Source organism: Heptranchias perlo, chromosome 5 (assembly GCF_035084215.1).
Source record: "Heptranchias perlo isolate sHepPer1 chromosome 5, sHepPer1.hap1, whole genome shotgun sequence".
Lineage (NCBI taxonomy): Eukaryota > Metazoa > Chordata > Chondrichthyes > Hexanchiformes > Hexanchidae > Heptranchias > Heptranchias perlo.
In genome coordinates this window covers 21,978,497-21,998,448 of record NC_090329.1, presented here as the reverse complement: position 1 = coordinate 21,998,448, position 19,952 = coordinate 21,978,497, and the positions used below count along the sequence as shown (strand labels likewise).

At 42.9% G+C, this 19,952-nt stretch overlaps 1 protein-coding gene across 9 annotated transcripts in view; it reads left to right on the top strand.

The window, feature by feature from the left end:
- LOC137321339 (E3 ubiquitin-protein ligase TRIM9) overlaps nucleotides 1-16,468 on the top strand; it is a 34,120-nt gene extending 17,652 nt beyond the window's left edge. For 3 of the 9 annotated variants that reach the window (XM_067983722.1, XM_067983720.1, XM_067983719.1), the window contains 4 exons: nucleotides 1,269-1,407; nucleotides 6,571-6,820; nucleotides 8,833-8,995; nucleotides 15,948-16,468. In XM_067983722.1, coding sequence (XP_067839823.1) covers nucleotides 1,269-1,407; nucleotides 6,571-6,820; nucleotides 8,833-8,995; nucleotides 15,948-16,040 — 645 coding nt within the window. In that variant the 3' untranslated portion in view covers nucleotides 16,041-16,468. Of the gene's footprint in view, nucleotides 1-1,268; nucleotides 1,408-6,570; nucleotides 6,875-8,832; nucleotides 8,996-15,947 lie in introns of all 9 variants that reach the window. The other 6 variants (XM_067983718.1, XM_067983717.1, XM_067983716.1 and 3 more) reach the window with 3 other exon arrangements.
- Nucleotides 16,469-19,952: the final 3,484 nt, after the last annotated feature.

Below are 19,952 nucleotides of genomic sequence, written 5' to 3'. Positions count from 1 at the left end.
AACATTGAGACATGTCTATTTTCAGCTTGAAATGGCTGCTTTCTGATGGAGAGAAAAATTAGCTACAGGAACCCCTAGAAACTGATAACAAAGCACTAGAAAAACTCAGGACTAGAAATTGGTATGCATTTCTCCCGTTTCTCAGGCGTAAAATGGGCACAATATATACCAATTTCTGGGCACAAGGTCCTGTGCCCGATCCGCAGCAGTGGCATGCCTGCTGCCTTATGGGTTCTGGCTGGTTTTAGGTGTCCCTGGCGGCCCCCTGAAATCACCTTTGGCTCAATTTAAGTATGCAAAGAAGGGTCCAGTGCCTGTTCCAGGACCCTTCTGCAAAATTCGTGAAAAATTAGGTAGAGCATGCGCCGTCCATGCTCCGACTAACTTTTGCAGTTCTACAACGGCCTCACCAGCAGTCCTTTAAATAACCGCTGGAAGCCGCCGTGGAAATGGTAGGAAAGGTTTTTTTATTACTTCCTCTCCTTTGGAGCCAAGAGGGGCAGGAATACTCCTTCCGGCACCACAGCACTACTGCCATCCCATGCTCGCCTCTGCGCGCCCCTCCCCCGAGACTTAACTATGGGCTACTGTCGGCAAGCAATGGGCCCAAATTTTGACCCCGACATCGGGTGAGCTGCCTCTCTGACGCCGGCATCTCACCTCTTTATTAAAATGAGGCCCAAGACCCAATTTTAGGTGAACCTCCGGCTTCTGGTGTGTTGTCTATTTAGTGGCCAAGAACGGGCACAGACGAATTTCCACCCCATCGTTCTGACTGCCCCATCCTCCCACCTGAAGGAAGGCAATAAGCAGATGAGAAGTCACCACAAATGAGAGATCTAGAAGGGAATTTTTTTTTATATAGTTTAAATTTCTTTGTTTCTGACTGGAATGGGTAAAATTAATTGTTGCACTTCATTTACAACTGAGTACAAGACTGAAAAAAAGTAGGGAATTATTTTTTTTTAAATGGTTGCCTAGAAATTATTGTTTGCGATATTAACGTACAACCACTTAATGCTGAAACTAAAATGGGTTAACACCTCAATTTAAAACTGCATACAGGAATGTCATATGAACACATTAAGCATTTGGGTGCTAACATTGCAGCATAATTTCTTGGCTCATGTCAGCAGATGATGCTCTGTACTATGGTGATGTGTACTGCAGCACCACTTGTGCACCAAGGAAACTAAAATTCAGAACTACTGTAATCCTGATCATTCATTCACATTATTAACTAACTGCTAGTATACTTGGACTTTCAGGAGGTGTATGTTGGCAAAGAAACTGTGTGCACGGTAGATGGACTTCAGTTCAACAGTGCCTACAATGCAAGAGTAAAAGCCTTCAACTCAGCAGGTGTTGGACCTTACAGCAAAACACTTGTGTTGCAGACATCTGAGGGTGAGGGATGGCCAATACCAACTTAATATTACAAAATTAATACCTTTTGTTTTGTGCAATTGTATTTGATGTGTCTATCAGACAGTATTATCTCTGAATTGTTTTATCTTCACTGGAGATTCCAGTTTTGTGTCTTGAATCAAACCTTGGAAAAGACCTTGATTCACATCTTGTTCCTCAGTCTTATCACGATTCTTGCATCTCCCTTCTAAACTTCTGCATACTAGAAGTAGCCCGTCAAAGTAAATGAAAGGAACATTAATATTAAAGGCATGTAAGAAGTTTAACATGTACCAAAAGTACAGTTGAGTGTATTTGGTATCAATTTGTATTTGCCAAAGAAAAAAAATAATCTTAAGTAGGGTTTTATTTTCTGAAGTCTCCCAAAGTATTTGTTGTTAAGTTAGTACCAACCTAATTTCTGTCACTTGGTGTCACCAGCTCACTTAGCTAATGTATTTTTAAAGTGTGCATCATTTTTTCCCAATTGAATCATTACGTGGTGGCCAAGATAGTCACTATGTCCTCTATCTACGCATTAGCAAATCAATAAACAGCTATAATTTCTTTTCTTAAAGATGACAAAGTCACAGCCAAATTTTCAATGTACTCAATGCAAGCCCAATTCACTTTTTTAAAACTTGTTTCTTTTTAATAGAAATCTATAGTTGCGCTATTTTTAACACACTTGCAGATCTAATAAGAGGTCGACCCACCTTTAATGCACAAATTCCAAGTGTTCATTATTTATGTGCACAATCTCTGGGCATGTTAAATCTGATCAATAAGTTGAAAAAGTCATATATTGTCAAAGAGTGTATTTTAATGAAGTAGAGCAAGAGCAGAAAGGGGAAAACACTTGTAAGGGGAATGTTCCTAATGAGTGAGGTAATTTACAAATGTCTTGTTAAACAAACAAAAAGCAAATGTATGTCATTAAATATATACAAGTAATTTAAAACATGATAGAAGATTCAGAGCTTACAGCTGAAAGTACTGGGATTGAACCACTGAAATGTAGATTGAAAAGATCCTCCGTGCCAGAGCCCCACTCAGCTTTAGTGGATACTGAGATCATTGTTGTCTCACCGGATTATTAAATTCCCATTGGGGGAATGGGCTTATGTTTTAGCTTCTGAAACTCTTAAGGACAAACAGAAAAGGCCTACTTATCATACTGCCTCCACTAGTCAACTCATTAAAGGATAGTTAGAATTATATTTCTGTAAAGAATGGATATAGAAGATAATGAGGCTACAAATGGCCTGTAAGGTGCTGAAACCAGCACAACAACTGCCTAATTGGCGCAGTAACGGTAGCAGATAGTTGTTTATTATGTTGCTCGTCTTTGTAACTCTCAGACTCTCAATACAACCCAATAGCAAACAGAAAACGGACTATTAGCACCAGTGTCCCAGTTAACATGAACCATTTCAGAACATAAGAACAAAATAGGAGCAGGAGTAGGCCATAAGGCCCCTCGAGCCTTTCAATATGATCGCAGCTGATCTTCGACCTCAACTCCACTTTCCTGCCTGATCCCCATATCCCTTGATTCCCCTAGAGTCCAAAAATCTATCTATCTCAGCCGTGGATATATTCAATGACTCATCTACCCTTTGGGGTAGAGAATTGCAAAGATTCACAACCCTCTGAGTGAAAAAATTCCTCGTTATCTCAGTCTTAAATGGCCGACCATTTATCCTAAGACTATGTCCCCTAGTTCTAGACTCTCCAGTCAGGGGAAACAATCTCTCAGCATCTACCCTGTCAAGCCCCCTCAGAATCTTATATGTTTCAATGAGGTCACCTCACATTCTTCTAAACCCCAGAGAGTATAGGCCCATTCTACTCAATTTCTCATCATCGAACAACCCTCCCATCCCAGGAATCAATCTAGTGAACCTTTGTTGCACCGCCTCTAAGGCAAGTATATCCTTCCTTCGGTAAGGAGAACAAAACTGTGCACAGTACGCCAGGAGTGATCTCAGCAAAGCCCTGTACAATTGTAGCACGACCTCCTTCCTCTTGTACTCCTACCCCCTTGCTATAAAGGCCAACGTGCCATTAACCTTCCTAATTACTTGCTGTACTTGCATGATAACTTTGTGTTTCTTGTACAAGGACACCCAAATCCCTCTGAACACCAACATTTAATAGTTTCTCACCATTTAAAAAATATTCTGTTTTTCTATTCTTCCTACCAAAGTGAATAACCTCACATTTCCCCACATTATACTCCATCTGCCATCTTCTTGCCCACTCACTTAACCTGTCTATATCCTTTTGCAGACTCCTTGTGTTCTCTTCACAGCTTACTTTCCCACCTACCTTTGTATCGTCAGCAAACTTGAATACATTACACTCGGTCCCTTCATCTAAGTCATTAATATAGATTGTAAATAGCTGAGGCCCAAGCACTGATCCTTGCGGCACCCCACTAGTTACAGCCTGCCAATCAGAAATTGACCCGTTTATCCTACTCTCTGTTTTCTGTCCGTTAACCAATCCTTTATCCATGCCCATCCCTATGAACCCTTCTCTTTCTTAACAACCTTTTATCTAGGACCTTATCAAATGCCTTTTGGAAATCCAAATATACTATATTCACTGGTTCCCCTTTATCTACCCTGCTAGTTACATCCTCAAAAAGCTCTAATAAATTTGCTAAACACTATTTCCCTTTCATAAAACCATGTTGCCTGTGCCTAATCATATTATGATTTTCTAAGTGCCCTGTTACCACTTCCTCAATAATGGATTCCATCATTTTCTCGATGACTGATGTCAGGTTAACTGGTCTATAGTTCCCTGTTTTCTCTCTCCCTCCTTTCTTGAATAGCGATGTTACATTTGCTACCTTCCAATCTCAAGGGGGTCATGTTATTAATCTGCTTCAGTACCTTGTACTCTGATTCAGAAGGCTCTCAGATATGTGTTTAAAGGCTGAGATTAATCTGTGTGGAAGGTGGTTAAAGACAGTGAATTTGTGTCTCTGCTACGGAAGGCATGACTTTCTAGTCATGACCAAGGCACAGCCTCATTCTTAGTCACCATGTTTTTGTACCCATCAAGGTTAGGGATGTCTGGACAGGAGCTTGGAATCTTTTTCTATTTTTGCCTGCATTGTCGGTATCAAGCAGTGCACATCAGTGAGAACATAGTGAGGTGGTGAATAAAGCTGCCTTTATTCTACCGTGACAACATGGCTTAAACTCCGGCAACCTCACCTACTGAGCCAGTGGGACTATCCCTTCCCAGAATAATGACCTTCCTGAATGAGTTTGTTAATTTGGCCAAATTGTGGACAGTTTTGTGTTGTATGGTAAGTTGAGACTGCCCAACTCATTTCGCACACAACCTTTACAGGCAGCAGAAAGTGAAGACTTTCATCACATCAGTCTGGGCTGGAATTAAAAAGCCAGGTCCCAGCAGTTCTAACCTTTATGAAATTCATCTGTTAGAAGGTTTCCTGAAGATTTTAGCTTGTTGGTTTGGTAATCATAATGGTTCTATGTTTAGGAAAGGGGTGAAAAGGATGGCTGATACAAGAATAGAAATTACTTGGCACAATTGGCAACTTCAAAGCTTATATGTACCTACTAATGGAATATTGTTTTCCTGCTTGGCAGGATTCAGAGAAAGCCCATCTCCTACTCCTGAATTCAGTATAGTTTAAAGCCACGCAGATCATAGACATGATGAACATAGCTTGCTCCATGCCAGATTCCATCTTCTACAACTTTGGACAGTCAGTAACCTACAAGACCTTAACCAAAACAACACCACAAGAGCTGCTATAACAAAAACAGAAAATGCTGGAAATACTCAAAGTCTGGCAGCATCTGTGGAGAAAGAAACAGAATTAACGTTTCAGCTCGATGACCTTTCTTCAGAATTGGGCTGCAAGTGCTTATGTCAGATCTCCATGTGTAGGCTAAGAAGTACAGAGCTATTGTTACTGCATCTCAGCATTCTATGTGAATTTGAAAAGTTGCCATGAAACACCAGCAATGAAGCTTCACATGAAGCTTGCCTGAGGAAATAAGACCCTTGCAGATGTTCAAATGCAGAGTTAGCTAATTACTGAAATGATAACATTCTGTCCATAGGATGTGGGGGAGATGAAGTCAAGGAGAAAGAAGGTGCTTACCGAAGATAGAGTAACTTTTATTCTTCAAGTAATCCCTCTATATATTTCATCCATTATTGCTTCCTTGATCTTTTGCAATGGAAATAGTTGGAGGCCAATGTGAAAGAGCAAAGGCAGAGATAGCTTTTCATACAGTGTAGTTTTAGGGGAAGAGATTTGTGCACTTTTTGAGATCACTGATTTCAAGTTTAAAGGTTTGCTTTATGAGCGTGGCCAACTATAGACAAAAATGCATGAATTTCTTCTCATTGAGGATCCTTTGAAGAACAAAGATTGCAACCCCATTAGTGCACAGCCTTCCCTTTTACTCCTTTCAGCCTTTCACAGTTAAGCCTACCTTACCTCAACCTTTGTTTCATTACTTCCCTATATTCTGCTTTTAAAATTGTTTGCCTCCTGTATCAGGACCTCCCTGCAGAATATCATATTCCCAGGACCATGAGCTGACCTAAGCAGAGGCCTCTGCTGATGCTACTTTTTAACTGGCTGCTGGGGTTGTGACAGGTTGACATGTTCAGAGGATAAATAAAGCAATTTTGTTAAAATATGTTCTGCTAGATACCTAGTTGCATAGTGAGTAAAGCACCACCCAGTGTAGCACTAAGCCACACAGGTCAGATGGTTTGAAGTTGGATTTTTAGCTGATGTAAGTCGGGGGAAGCAGTTAGGTGCTACAGTTAGCCTCAGTACCACTGTGCTGGGGAAGATTATAGTCAGTCAGGCTTCCCACTCCTGCACTCTATCCAGTGACCCCTACTGGAAAGTGTGGGTATCTGGACATCAAGTTAGGACAGTTTGGGCTTGGATATGATGGCCCTCCCCTCCCTCCCCCCCACCCCCCCACCAGTAGAATAGCCTGCCAATACTCACCAGCTGGACTCATATATGAAGGATGGCCACTTGGTCAAGGTACTGAAGAGCTTCCACACCCCGGAGAGAAGGGGGAAAAGTAGTCTGTCAGGATATGTTTCTCCTTATTTTGAAATTGCTGTTTTATTATTCCATTTCAGTGGCTTGGTTCACCTTTGATCCCAGTTCTGCCCATGCGGATATCCTTTTGTCCAATGATAACCTGACAGTTACATGTAATAGCTACGATGATCGTGTTGTGCTGGGATCTGCCGCACTCTCAAAAGGTGTCCATTACTGGGAACTATCTGTCGATCGCTATGATAACCACCCTGACCCTGCTTTTGGAGTGGCAAGAATTAATTTAGTAAAGGATATGATGTTGGGCAAGGATGATAAGGCCTGGGCCATGTATGTGGACAACAACCGCAGTTGGTTTATGCACAGCAATTCCCACACAAATAGGTAAGTGGTTCATTTTATGGCTTGGCGATATTTTCAAAATCTTCAATAACCAAATCACTCCTGGTAATTACCAGTTTCAGGTGGGACAAAGTAAATATTCAGCTGCTGCATTAGTTCAATGGCTAAATCACTATGAAAATGACAAACAATATTTTTTGACTTTTTAAAAAAAACATTTGTCCTTGGGATGTGCTGATTTGTAGTTGTCATGATGGCATTAAGAGTCAACTACATAGTGGATTGGAGCTAGGTAAGGGTGGTAGGTTCCCTTCCCTGAAAGACACTAATGAACCAGTTGGGTTTTTTACAACAATTTGGTAGTTTTATGGCCATTTTCTTTCCTGGTGACAGCTCACAAATTACTAGATTTATTGAATTCAGTTTCAAAACTTACCATGGTGGGACTTGAATTCACAACTTCTGGGTTGCTAGCCCAGTACCATAACCACTACACAACCATAGGCCTTGATCAGAAACAGTTAAGCAGTCTGATTGAAATGTGAAGGATATGGTTGGCCTGTAATACATCCTAAGAATGTTTTATTCCTAGGATAAAACATAAGTGTTTTATCCTAGGAACAAATCTTTTGGGATAAAGTGAATCCAAATGTCAAAACATAGACCTTCGTATGGTTTCACAGGTGCTGGCAGCCCTTCCGTACCTTCACCAAGTGGCAGGAAGCTAAGTGATGTGGTGTACAAGCTGTAGTCAGCAGTGTGATCATCAAGGAGCAGAAGGTTACCCAAAGAAGACTGGGAGGAATCCCAGTCTCTGTGGCAGATCTGATGAGTGAAGCTGGCTGATTAGTCATCAAAACTGTCTGTCTGGTTCAAGTATTGGATTACCAAATCTGCCACAAAGGGTTGACTGTTCCAATCTTCCATTGCCAGACATGTCATCTTGAAATAAACTTCATCTCAGGGACACTGCTTACCTTCTCTTCCCTCCCCCCACCCCCGCCCATCTCCCAAGGCAGGTAGTCATTAGTTGGACTATAATTAACTGACAAACTTGGGTGGGTATCAGGTATTGGGAACTCCTCATGAATGGCATGGTGGCAACATAACTCCGCATAAGCTATTTGCATGTATAGCCACCATCTATCTGACCATGGCAGGAACACATACCAATCCCAATAAATGGTGGTTCTAACAATAGGAGACAGAGGTTCAACAGCAACAGTTGGTCTCAATGCAACCCAATGGTGGTAGCCACCAAATCCTGGATACATGACCATGTGTTCTCATACCTAGCCTCCAGGTAATAATGACTTTCCAGCAGCTGTCGTTCCAAGTCTGAATTTCCTCATCTGTCATACATTGAACATGCATCTTCAGCATAGTGGAAGGACAGTTTCTGCTACAGTTTCCCTACAGTTTCTACATTAGCTCAGTCAACAAATGTCTTAAAAAGACCATGACCTTTGCTGATGATTCAGGATTATCCTAATAGTGCGTGCAGACCACACCCATTCAAAGAAACCATACCTGGGGCCATAAATCAAAGTTAGTCACTAATACATCCAACAAGGAATTCAGGAGAAACTTTTATACCCAGAGAGTGGTTAGAATGTGGAACTGGCTACCACAAGGAGTAGTTGAGGCGAATAAGATAGATGCGTTTAAGGGGAAGCTAGATAAGTAGATGAGGGAGAAAGGAATAGAAGGATATGCAGATAGGGTGAGATGAAGTAGAGTGGGAGGAAGCTCCTGGTGGAGCATAAACCAGCATTGACCAGTTGGGCTGAAGGGCCTGTTTCTGTGCTGTAATTTCTATGTAATGTACAGGACTCATCGTTTTTATAATTGGCACATTTAGAACATATTTCTCTCTTTCAATTGTGTGACACTATCCCTCAATGCAGTATATTAATGCAAGTGTCAGACAAGAAAGCTGTTTGAACCAAAACGGTTGTGTTGGCTTGAATAAAATGAGGTTTTTTTTTTACAAATTCTAGGACAGAAGGTGGGATTTGTAAAGGTACAACAATTGGAGTTCTCTTGGACCTAAACAAACGCATCCTCTCATTTTACATCAACAATGTGCAGCAAGGCCCTGTAGCCTTTGAAAACTTGGACGGCATCTTTGTTCCTGCTGTTAGCATTAATAGGAATGTCCAGGTAAGACTTGGCCATGTCCAAAAATGATACAAGATCTGCCAGTATTAGACCCTTTTCACACGAGCAAGAATGCACCTCTAATGGTGTACAATCTACTGAGTCCAACCTGTGACCCATGGGCCGCATCTGGCACCTGAGTCCAGGTAACTCCATCCTGGGGTGTCCAGACTACAGCTCTTGGGTCATACGCCATTTGCAAACCTTGGCAATCCAATCCACAAAACCCAGGTAACTCGGTCCTATTTTGGCTTCAATTTCTTACTCACTGGTCTGTCCTGTTTGAATTTGGTGTGCCTGGAGCTTTGGGATGGGCTGTTCTTAGTTTGATTGCCTCATTGGTGACTGAATCCTAAATCCGATACCAACATCTGTTAGTACAGTGAAACCTGTATAAATGGACACTTATTACGAACTATGTTCAGCTCTCAATGCACCAAACCCTTTTTCAACTTAAAACACAGGACATGCAGGTCAGCGCGAGGCAATAACGGGTTTTGTGAACGAAACGACTTTTGTGTACTGGCGAGCTCTTTACCCAGCATCCATATTGGCAGAGAAACCGCTCTATTCCTGGGATTGAATGCTGGCACAGCTCTATCCCGGGGATAGAGAAGTTTCTCTGGGATTGAATGCTGGCACGGCTCTGACCTGGGGATAGAGAGGTTTCTCTGCCACCAAGGATGCTGGGTAAAGAACTCCCCATTCTGCTGAACATTTTGAAAATAAGGCCACCTGCAAAAAAAAAAAGACAGATGTTACCAGTCCCTAAGGGATCTGTCTTGGGGCCTCAATTATTCACAATATTTATTAACGACTTAGATGAAGGCATAGAAAGTCTCATATCTAAGTTTGCCGATGACACAAAGATTGGTGGCATTGTAAGCAGTGTAGATGAAAACATAAAATTACAAAGTGATATTGATAGATTAGGTGAATGGGCAAAACTGTGGCAAATGGAATTCAATGTAGACAAATGTGAGGTCATCCATTTTGGATCAAAAAAGGATAGAACAGGGTACTTTCTAAATGGTAAAAAGTTAAAAACAGTGGATGTCCAAAGGGACTTAGGGGTTCAGGTACATAGATCATTGAAGTGTCATGAACAGGTGCAGAAAATAATCAATAAGGCTAATGGAATGCTGGCCTTTATATCTAGAGGACTAGAGTACAAGGGGGCAGAAGTTATGCTGCAGCTATACAAAACCCTGGTTAGACCGCACCTGGAGTACTGTGAGCAGTTCTGGGCACCGCACCTTCGGAAGGACATATTGGCCCTGGAGGGAGTGCAGCATAGGTTTACTAGAATGATACCTGGACTTCAAGGGTTAAGTTACGAGGAGAGATTACACAAATTGGGGTTGTATTCTCTGGAGTTTCGAAGGTTAAGGGATGATCTGATCGAAGTTTATAAGATATTAAGGGGAACAGATAGGGTGGATAGAGAGAAACTATTTCCGCTGGTTGGGGATTTTAGGAGTAGGGGACACAGTCTAAAAATTAGAGCCAGACCTTTCAGGCGTGAGATTAGAAAACATTTCTACACACAAAGGGTTGTAGAAGTTTGGAACTCTCTTCCGCAAACGGCAATTGATACTAGCTCAATTGCTAAATTTAAATGTGAGATAGATAGCTTTTTGGCAACCAAAGGTTTTTAAGGGATATGGGCCAAAGGCAGGTACATGGAGTTAGATCACAGATCGGCCATGATCTTATCAAATGGCGGAGCAGGCACGAGGGGCTGAATGGCCTACTCCTGTTCCTATGTTCCTAAGGTGTACATAATTTACAGGTTTCACTGTATTGGCAATTTGAAATATATGCAAATTAATGCCAATGTAGATTTGTACTTTCTAAGTCCTTTTACAACTTAAAACACGGGATACTCAGGTCAGCGCGAGGCAGCAGCGGATTTTGTGAAAGAAATGGCTTTTGTGGAATGGGGCTATCTCCAACGTTCCGTGGTACACCTGTTTAGGCCATGAAGACTAAAAAGTATACAGCCAGCCAGTGTGTCCCAATAGGCATGCATCCCAGAAGCTGTTTTTCATGTTTCCTTGGGGACCCTGTCACTAGTGCAATAAGGAATTCTGAATCTGAGAATGGCCTGGGAGTAGTGATGCCGGGACTGTGGTGAATCGTGCACTGGTCATCGTGCCTCCGCCTCACTAAGCTGACCCATGGCTGATGACGAGAGGTCAGCTTCATTTATTTTGTGGCCCTCCTGGCACCTCGCACGTGACACGGTGGGAGCACCACAGGAAAGATGGGCCGGAATGTCGGATGCCAGCCACTGTGGAAGTGAGGCTCGTCTCCCCTTAACTTTTTTCTATTCGTTCATGGGATGTGGGTGTGGCTGGCAAGGCTGGCATTTATTGCCCATCCCTAATTGCCCTTGAGAAGGTGGTGGTGAGCCGCCTTCTTGAACCTCTGCAGTCCGTGTGGTGAAGGTTCTCCCACAGTGCTGTTAGGTAGGGAGTTCCAGGATTTTGACCCAGTGACGATGAAGGAACGGCGATATATTTCCAAGTCGGGATGGTGTGTGACTTGGAGGGGAACGTGCAGGTGCTGTTGTTCCCATGTGCCTGCTGCCTTTGTCCGTCTAGGTGGTAGAGGTCAGGGGTTTGGGAGGTGCTGTCGAAAAAGCCTTGGCGAGTTGCTGCAGTGCATCCTGTAGATGGTACACGCTGCAGCCACGGTGCGCCGGTGGTGAAGGGAGTGAATGTTCAGGGTAGTGGATGGGGTGCCAATCAAGCGGGCTGCTTTGTCCAGTTGCTGCCATTTTTTTTTAAAAAAGGAAGCCCCTGGAGCACAAAGATCCTTTTGGCTGCTGGAGGTCAAGCAAATGAAGGGACGTAGATATAGGGCCACCCTAGGGAAGAAAAATTGACATCTGGCTTCCTCCTTAGCACCTAGCTCGGGCGCTCTAGTTGCACTACAGGAAGATCCTCTAATTGAAATACAGCTCATAGCCTTAATGAGCCTATGCACGGTTGGTATGCAGGTTCCTAGCATGCTAGGCGCTTTCTGCCCACATTGCAGTGCAGTGAATAGGTCTCAGGTCATCAACAATATGGGGTCCCCAGTGCTCCAGGCATTGCAGTGGTTCAGGTATCTCATCGCACTTGTAGGTCTCCGTTGTGGGGTATGAGACGTATAGCTGTTCTGAAAATTAGGGCTCTCATACAAGGTAGGAGATTGTTACCCAATTTGTGGTTCCTCTTTCCCCATGCTATCCTCTGAGATTTGGTAACGTTTCAAAGCTGATGTAGCCACTCAAAATTTGTTGTATTATTTGTAATTATATTTTAGTCATTTATACTTCTGGAAATAAAAGACATGGATAGTGGGCAATCGTACTAAAAATTCGGCATGTTTTTATGTCCTAAATAAAGACGCACAACAAGGACGCAGTGCCTACTGTACAGTAGGAGTGTTAATTGTATCCATATGATTTATATCAATTAGTGTTAATTGTATTCAAGTGGTGGGTGTCAATTGGGGACTCTTGTATACATTTATATGAGAGCTTATCTAGGGTGTGGAGTGGGCAATGTGGATCTCTGTAAATAAAGGCTTGGAAGCAACTGAAGACCAGGCTCTAGTATTCTATCCTTCACCACCTGGCTTTCCAATTTATTACAGGGGCGTCCCTATATTCGTTGGCCCCAAAATCCTGTGGGGTTTCTCCCGGTCTCCTGACATAATTCTGGTGGAAGGCCAGAGACCCAGTCTTCAGCCAGTTTTATTCACTCCACGTGATATCAAGAAACGGCTGAGTGCACTGGACACAGCAAAGGCTATGGGCCCCGACAACATCCCGGCTGTAGTGCTGAAGACTTGTGCTCCAGAACTAGCCGCGCCTCTAGCCAAGCTGTTCCAGTACAGCTAAAACACTGACATCTACCTGACAATGTGGAAAATTGCCCAGGTATGTCCTGTCCACAAAAAGCAGGACAAATCCAATCCGGCCAGTTACCGCCCCATCAGCCTACTCTCAATCATCGGCAAAGTGATGGAAGGTGTCGTCAACAGTGCTATCAAGCGGCACTTACCAATAACCTGCTCACCGACGCTCAGTTTGGGTTCCGCCAGGACCACTCATTACAGCCTTGGTCCAAACATGGACAAAAGAGCTGAATTCCAGAGGTGAGGTGAGAGTGACTGCCCTTGACATCAAGGCAGCATTTGACCGAGTATGGCACCAAGGAGCCCTAGTAAAATTGAAGTCAATGGGAATCGGGGAAAACTCTCCAGTGGCTGGAGACATACCTTGCACAAAGGAAGATGGTAGTGGTTGTTGGAGGCCAATCATCTCAGCCCCAGGACATTGCTGAAGGAGTTCCTCAGGGTAATGTCCTAGGCCCAACCATCTTCAGCTGCTTCATCAATGACCTTCCCTCCATCATAAGGTCAGAAATGGGGATGTTTGCTGATGATTGCGCAATGTTCAGTTCCATTCGCAACCCCTTAGATAATGAAGCAGTCCGTGCCCACATGCAGCTTGACCTGGACAACATCCAGGCTTGGGCTGATAAGTGGCAAACAACATTCACGCCAGACAAGGGCCAGGCAATGACCATCTCCAACAAGGGAGAGTCTAACCACCTCCCTTTGAAATTCAATGGCATTACCATTGCCGAATCCCCCACCATCAACATCCTGGGGGTCACCATTGACCAGAAACTGAACTGGACCAGCCATATAAATACCATGGCTACAAAAGCAGGTCAGAGGCTGGGTATTCTGCGGCGAGTGACTCACCTCCTGACTCCCCAAAGCCTTTCCACCATCTACAAGGCACAAGTCAGGAGTATGATGGAATACTCTCCACTTACCTGGATGAGTGCAGCTCCAACAACACTCAAGAAGCTCGACACCATCCAGGACAAAGCAGCCCGCTTGATTGGCACCCCATCCACCACCCTAAACATTCACTCCCTTCACCACCGGCGCACTGTGGCTGCAGTGTGTACCATCCACAGGATGCACTGCAGCAACTCGCCAAGGCTTCTTCGACGGCAGCTCCCAAACCGCGACCTCTACCACCTAGAAGGACAAGAGCAGCAGGCACATGGGAACACCACCACCTGCACGTTCTCCTCCAAGTCCTACACCATCCTGACTTGGAAATATATCGCCGTTCCTTCATCGTCGCTGAGTCAAAATCCTGAAACTCCCTACCTGACAGCACTGTGGGAGAACCTTCACTACACGGACTGCAGCGGTTCAAGGCGGCGGCTCACCACCACCTTCTCAAGGGCAATTAGGGATGGGCAATGAATGCTGGCCTTGCCAGCAATGCCCAGGTCCCATGAACGAATAAAAAAAAACGATTATACCGAACCTCTTGCTGTATTTTTGGGTGGAGGGGCTCAGCTGGTCTCCCACCGGAGTTCCAGCAGGGCACAGGGAGAACTCGAGCTGAATTTCAGGCCCACCCAACTCTATCCTAATTATTAGTTTTATAAAGTTTGACCGTCCAGCAAAGAGCACTGAAATTTTTGACATCACAAGGAAATCTTGGATTTTGTCTGACAATTTAGAAAATAATTGAAATTCTGATGGCGGAAACTTGTACATAGATTGACGCAGTGAACAGTTTCAAAGTTATTTCAATCACCAGACAAAGGAGTGTTTGGCTAATAGAGGGCACTCTTATCATTAACTCAGTACAAATGGGATTGAGTACCCAAAGCCTGTAATAACTGTTGAGAACAGGCTAAAAGTTACAACCAGTTCACTTGATAATTTAGAAAATCCATATATGAATACTGAAAGGAAATTTGGTAAACACTTTTTATTTAAGGCATTCCCACATTTTATAGAAGGAAAATATTGAACTCAGGAGAAATTTGATTTTTTTATTTCAATTTTCTTCCTGGCATGGAGACCCTCATAGCTAGGACATTCCATGGGATCATTGATGGGGGATGTTCCAGACACCCAGGGCTCTGGGAAACTGTGCTTTTGGCTGGGAAATATGTACTCTCACCTGTTAATATACGAGCACAGGCTGCTGCGGTCCTCCAATCAGTCTGAAGTCACAGCCCCTGTTTCCTATGGGCCCACTCAGGGACGCACAAAGATGTCACTGAAGCAACTTAGCATGAGGGAGACCTACTTTGCGGGTGTCCATACCGGCAATAATATTCATACTTTTTTAAAAAGTCAAGCAATGTTCTCCCCAGGCTAATATTTTCTTCTATAAAGTGGTGGAGTATTTTAAATAAAAGGTACTCCCCATGGGCTTTCTTCCCCTTTTAACGATAATGTTTACAGCACAAAACATAGTTGATTGGACAGCTTGGATCTATTCAAGGATCTAATCAGTAAGATGATTAAACTAGCGTTAACTGGTCCTCATATCCATCACCATGTGACACTGATGATCTGTTTTGCACGGAAGGGCCAGGTATGTTTTTATGGCATTACTGCTGCTTGCTTTGCAGTTTCCGTAGGTCGCATTTCCAATCCTGCATTGTATTCATCGTTAACAATGTCCCCAACTGTCCAGGGTAGTTCCAGTAAAGGATTCTTACAATTATGGATGATACTTAGCTTTTCAAATAAATTGTGTTGCTTATTGAAAGATTCCTTTGTAGTCTCGCGTTGGCTCCCTCTCTCGCGTTGGCTCTCGTTCCCTCCTCCCTCCCGTTCGCTCACTCGCGCCCTCCTCCCCCCCCCCCCCCCCCCCCACTCGCCCTTTTTTCCTTCAGAAAATATAGTAATTACCGTGTTCTTGGTTATTTTTACTTTTTTTTTTAAATGATCAGAGCTGCACCATCTTCACTTTGACTCCAGCACTGAATATTGCAGTCTGGTTTCACAATTCTAGATCTGACAATGCATTCCAAACAAGCTCGTAACTGCAGTGCTGCTGCATTTAAACTAAAGGATGTTAAAATTTGCACTTACTGATGTCGTGTTTTAATAAGCATTTCTCTTCCAACAGGTGACTCTTCACACAGGATTGGAAGTTCCACATCATATCAAACAAGTAAAATCCTCGTTATCCTATAGCCCCAACAGCAAATCTAAGTACTGACGTTTCAACCAACCAGCAAAATGGCAATCTACCTGGGGAGAAAATGTTTGTTCCAAAACTCCCAATCCCAAATGCAGAAAATAGATCAGAGAACCTTAAAACAAAAAAATAACAGTTCCTATAGTTGCCGGTAAACCTCAGTTATGCCACACTAGTGAGGCTTGACACTCAGAGCATCTTTCAGCAATATAATATTCAGAACTGTTTTCACTACTAACAATTTTTAGTTACACATATACTAACGGGTCGTGTTGAAAAAGATGAAAGAATCATAGCCAAATAGGAGCTTATCTTTCATTGTAAACAGATTTTAGTTTAAACTTTGTAAGTAGTAATTGAGCAGCAGTCTCTCGAACCGTTACCTTTAAAAAAAAATGTACCCCAGATCATGAGAGCATAGTATTTCATTTCTGGTGCATTCACCAGGTCACAGATGCACTGGCTGCTACAGCAAGCTAGTTACTCACCACCTTCATGGACAATCAGCGGCATGCCATGGCACTGCAATTTTACAGAGTGCAAGGTTCCCCAAAATACAAGGAGCCTCTCCATTCCCAACCAGGTTAAACACCAGCATTAATAAAAAGTTGGATGAATTTTTCTTCTCTCAAAGGGGCATTAGCTTCCTTTAATCAGCAAGGGACATGATTTGAATGGTGAGTTTTCCCCATTCCCCAAGATAGAACCTCCTGCTTCCACACAACATTCTTTCCAGGGCCTAGTTGACAATTGACAAATCTCAACCAAATGAAACAAGTGTGTTTAAGTGATGAACAGGCCTGGGACAATGGTGTTTAACCTAGGTAGGAATAGAGAGGCTCCTTGTATTTTGGGGAACCCTGCCGCTCTGTAAAATTGCAGTGCGGTGGCTTGCTGCTGATTGTCCACGAAGAAGGTGAGTGACTAGCTTAACATGGCAGCCGGTGCATCTGTGACCTGGTGAATGCATCTGTGCACAGCTGATTGGCAAATGCTAGTGATGTCCCCAGTGACTGCCTGGAATCACTTCGTAGCAAATAAACGCACAGCTGGTGGTGCTTTCACAGCAACCTGCCTTCCCTCTGCTCCTCCCCACTTTCGCCAATAAAAATCAGACGGGGGAAACCATTTGTGGCCTCTTTAGAATGGGGTAAAGATGAGGGTTCCACAGCAGAAGTTGTCAGGGAGAGAGAGGGAAAACTGTCCCTCTAGAAAAGATATCTAGAGAACTGTCCAAGCAGGCTGCCTTTCTGGGATCGGATAACTTCATCTTTTGGAGCCTGACCCAAGGAGAAGGGTTGAAATAACTGGGGAGATGCCTGACAGAGCATCAGTCCTCGACACCAAGGTGAAGTACAGGGGTTAACTGGTACATGGGCACAGGGGTTAATATGCACAGGGGTAACTGGTATATGGATACAAGGGTTAATGGGTACAGGAGTTACCTGCTACATGGGTACAGAGGTTATCTTGGGGGTCATGGAGAAAATAGAGGGAAAATTATTTAAAAAAGATATCAGGGGGTAAAATTCAATTTCAGCAGGGGTGCAAAACGGGCCATAGTGGATTGTCAGCTCGTGATACACCCCTCTCGATTTTCCTTTAATGATTAGGAACTATAAATAATTAAATAATAGTGTTCTCATTAACTCTTTAATATGAAGCAAATATAAAAAAAAAGTTGATTCTGTTTGCAGTACTAGGATTATTGTCTCTGAAATAAGCTGCCTGCTCTTCTGCAGTGCAAACTGTGAGATAGTTATTTCAATATTTACCAATGCAAAGATGGAGCAAGTTACTAAAGTAATGAGCTAGCTTTATGCTAGTCTTAGTAAGATCAATACATTCACTAATCCATATGACCGTAATTCATTCTACTGATTGCTGAGGTGATAACATCATGTTTGCCTTTGATTTTGCTGATAATAAATATTCTCAGCGGTGGTGGACATTGGTGGTGATGCAGCTCAATTGGCAAAATCCCAAACTTGGTGCAAGTTCTCCAGGATCAGGGTTTAAAAGGGCAAATCGACCTGTGCTGCTCGTGAACATCTTCTAGTGGCTGACTGCAGAACAGAATTGCCTGACCCCTGACGATGAGCTCCCTGCCCAATCTTGGACCGAGAATGGTGCAAAGGACCTTTATAAAATTAGAAATTCACATTGAAACATTTCAGCACCAGAATCAAAGCACTTGTTTCCTTTATAGTTTGATATATTAACATATAAAGTATTTACAGTATGGGAAGACAGTTTTAGGGAAACAACATGCAAGAGACCGCTCTCGCAAATCCATAAGGATATAAACTAAATACTAAAAGTTAGTGTAAATTTAATAGAGGTGTTTCGTGATAGTTATTGCAAGTATCTGTTTTGCGAATGTATCATTTTGTATGGTTTCAAAGGTGAAGTGGTGTTGGTGGCAGACACCAGAAGTGTTTAAAATACTGTGGAAGATTGTTGCTTTGCATGTATAGTTGAACAGAATTTGCCAGTGTTAGTGGATGATATTTCCTTGATTATGCACTTTGATGACGCTATTTTATTTAGTGATTTGCAAAATTTAGAAAAAGGTTTTAGATGGCATTGCTTTAAATTTTAAATTAAAAAATGTAAACATTCACCAGGATGATCAGACCTTTATGTAAATAATGATATTGGTGACGGCCAACCAAATCGCAGCATAGGCACTGCCAACTCTTATTTGCGCAATAGATCTGCATTCTAAAGGCCCGAGGGGAAGAATTTCCGCAGGGGTTCTCCCGATCTCCGGCAGTAGATCAACGGAAACCCTGGAGAAAGACAGCTGCTTACACAAGGTTGCGACAGGAGATCAGGAGAACCTCGCAGAGTATTCTGCTCCTCGGCCAGCTTCCAAGGAGCATCCTGCCCCCCCCACACAATTTTGTCTATCCTTCCTTTGCGGTTAAAACTTACAAACTTACCACTTTGAGAAAGTCCAGGTCCAAGTCCTCAGGTGTGGCAGCTCGTGGGCTGCCCTAACCTTGAATTGTTGTACGTGCTCAGTGGACCCTATACTTGAAAATACCTCTTTAATTAACCAAGTGTGGGAAATGTCATACTCTTGGATGACCGTATTCATTCTGGTGAATTTGGTCCCCTCATGGTCAATCAGCAGAATTCTGTTTATGAGTTGATTGACTACTTTTGAAACTAGTTTCTTAGAGATGAGCAAAAAAATGGAAATATTCACTGCACTTTATTCTTTTTGATTTTCTTTTTCTGCCAACAGACTGCACCTTGTAAATCAATTTATGAATAGTTCTGTGCTAAAAGTTTAAAGTGTATATTCCCTGGAGCAATTCTGCTTATAAGTTAATGATGAAGAGCTGTTAAATGAGTGTGTCTGCTTGCACAGTGAGTTACTTTTTCATGTGTGGGTTAGAAGGTTGTGAATTCAAGCCCCATGCCAAGGGTTTGAATGCACAACCCAGGCTGATACTCCAATCCAACATTGTTGGAGGTGCCATACTTTGGATGAGATGTTATGTTAAACCCAGAGCAAGGTGGTGTTCTGGTCAACAGTCCTCATTCGACCCAATACTGCTAAAAGAACAGAATGACTGGTCAGTCATTCATTTCATTGCTATTTGTGGGATCTTGCTGTGTGCAAGTTGGCTACTATTTACCATCCACTATAACTAAATGTTTATGAAGTGCTTTGATTTGTGATAAAATGTTATATAAATGCAAGTCTTGCTTGTTTACCAGAAAAATTTGATCCCAAAGAGTTCCCCAATATGCCTGGCATTTTAGAATAGAAAGTAAAATGCAATGAATTCACAATATGTTGTATAACAATGAAACTGAGTTTAGTATTACTACAAAGCATCACTCATTTGAGTTCACCAATGGTCCTTTTGTATTATGGAACTGCTTCCAAAAATGACCGTAATGCCACTGCACATGTGG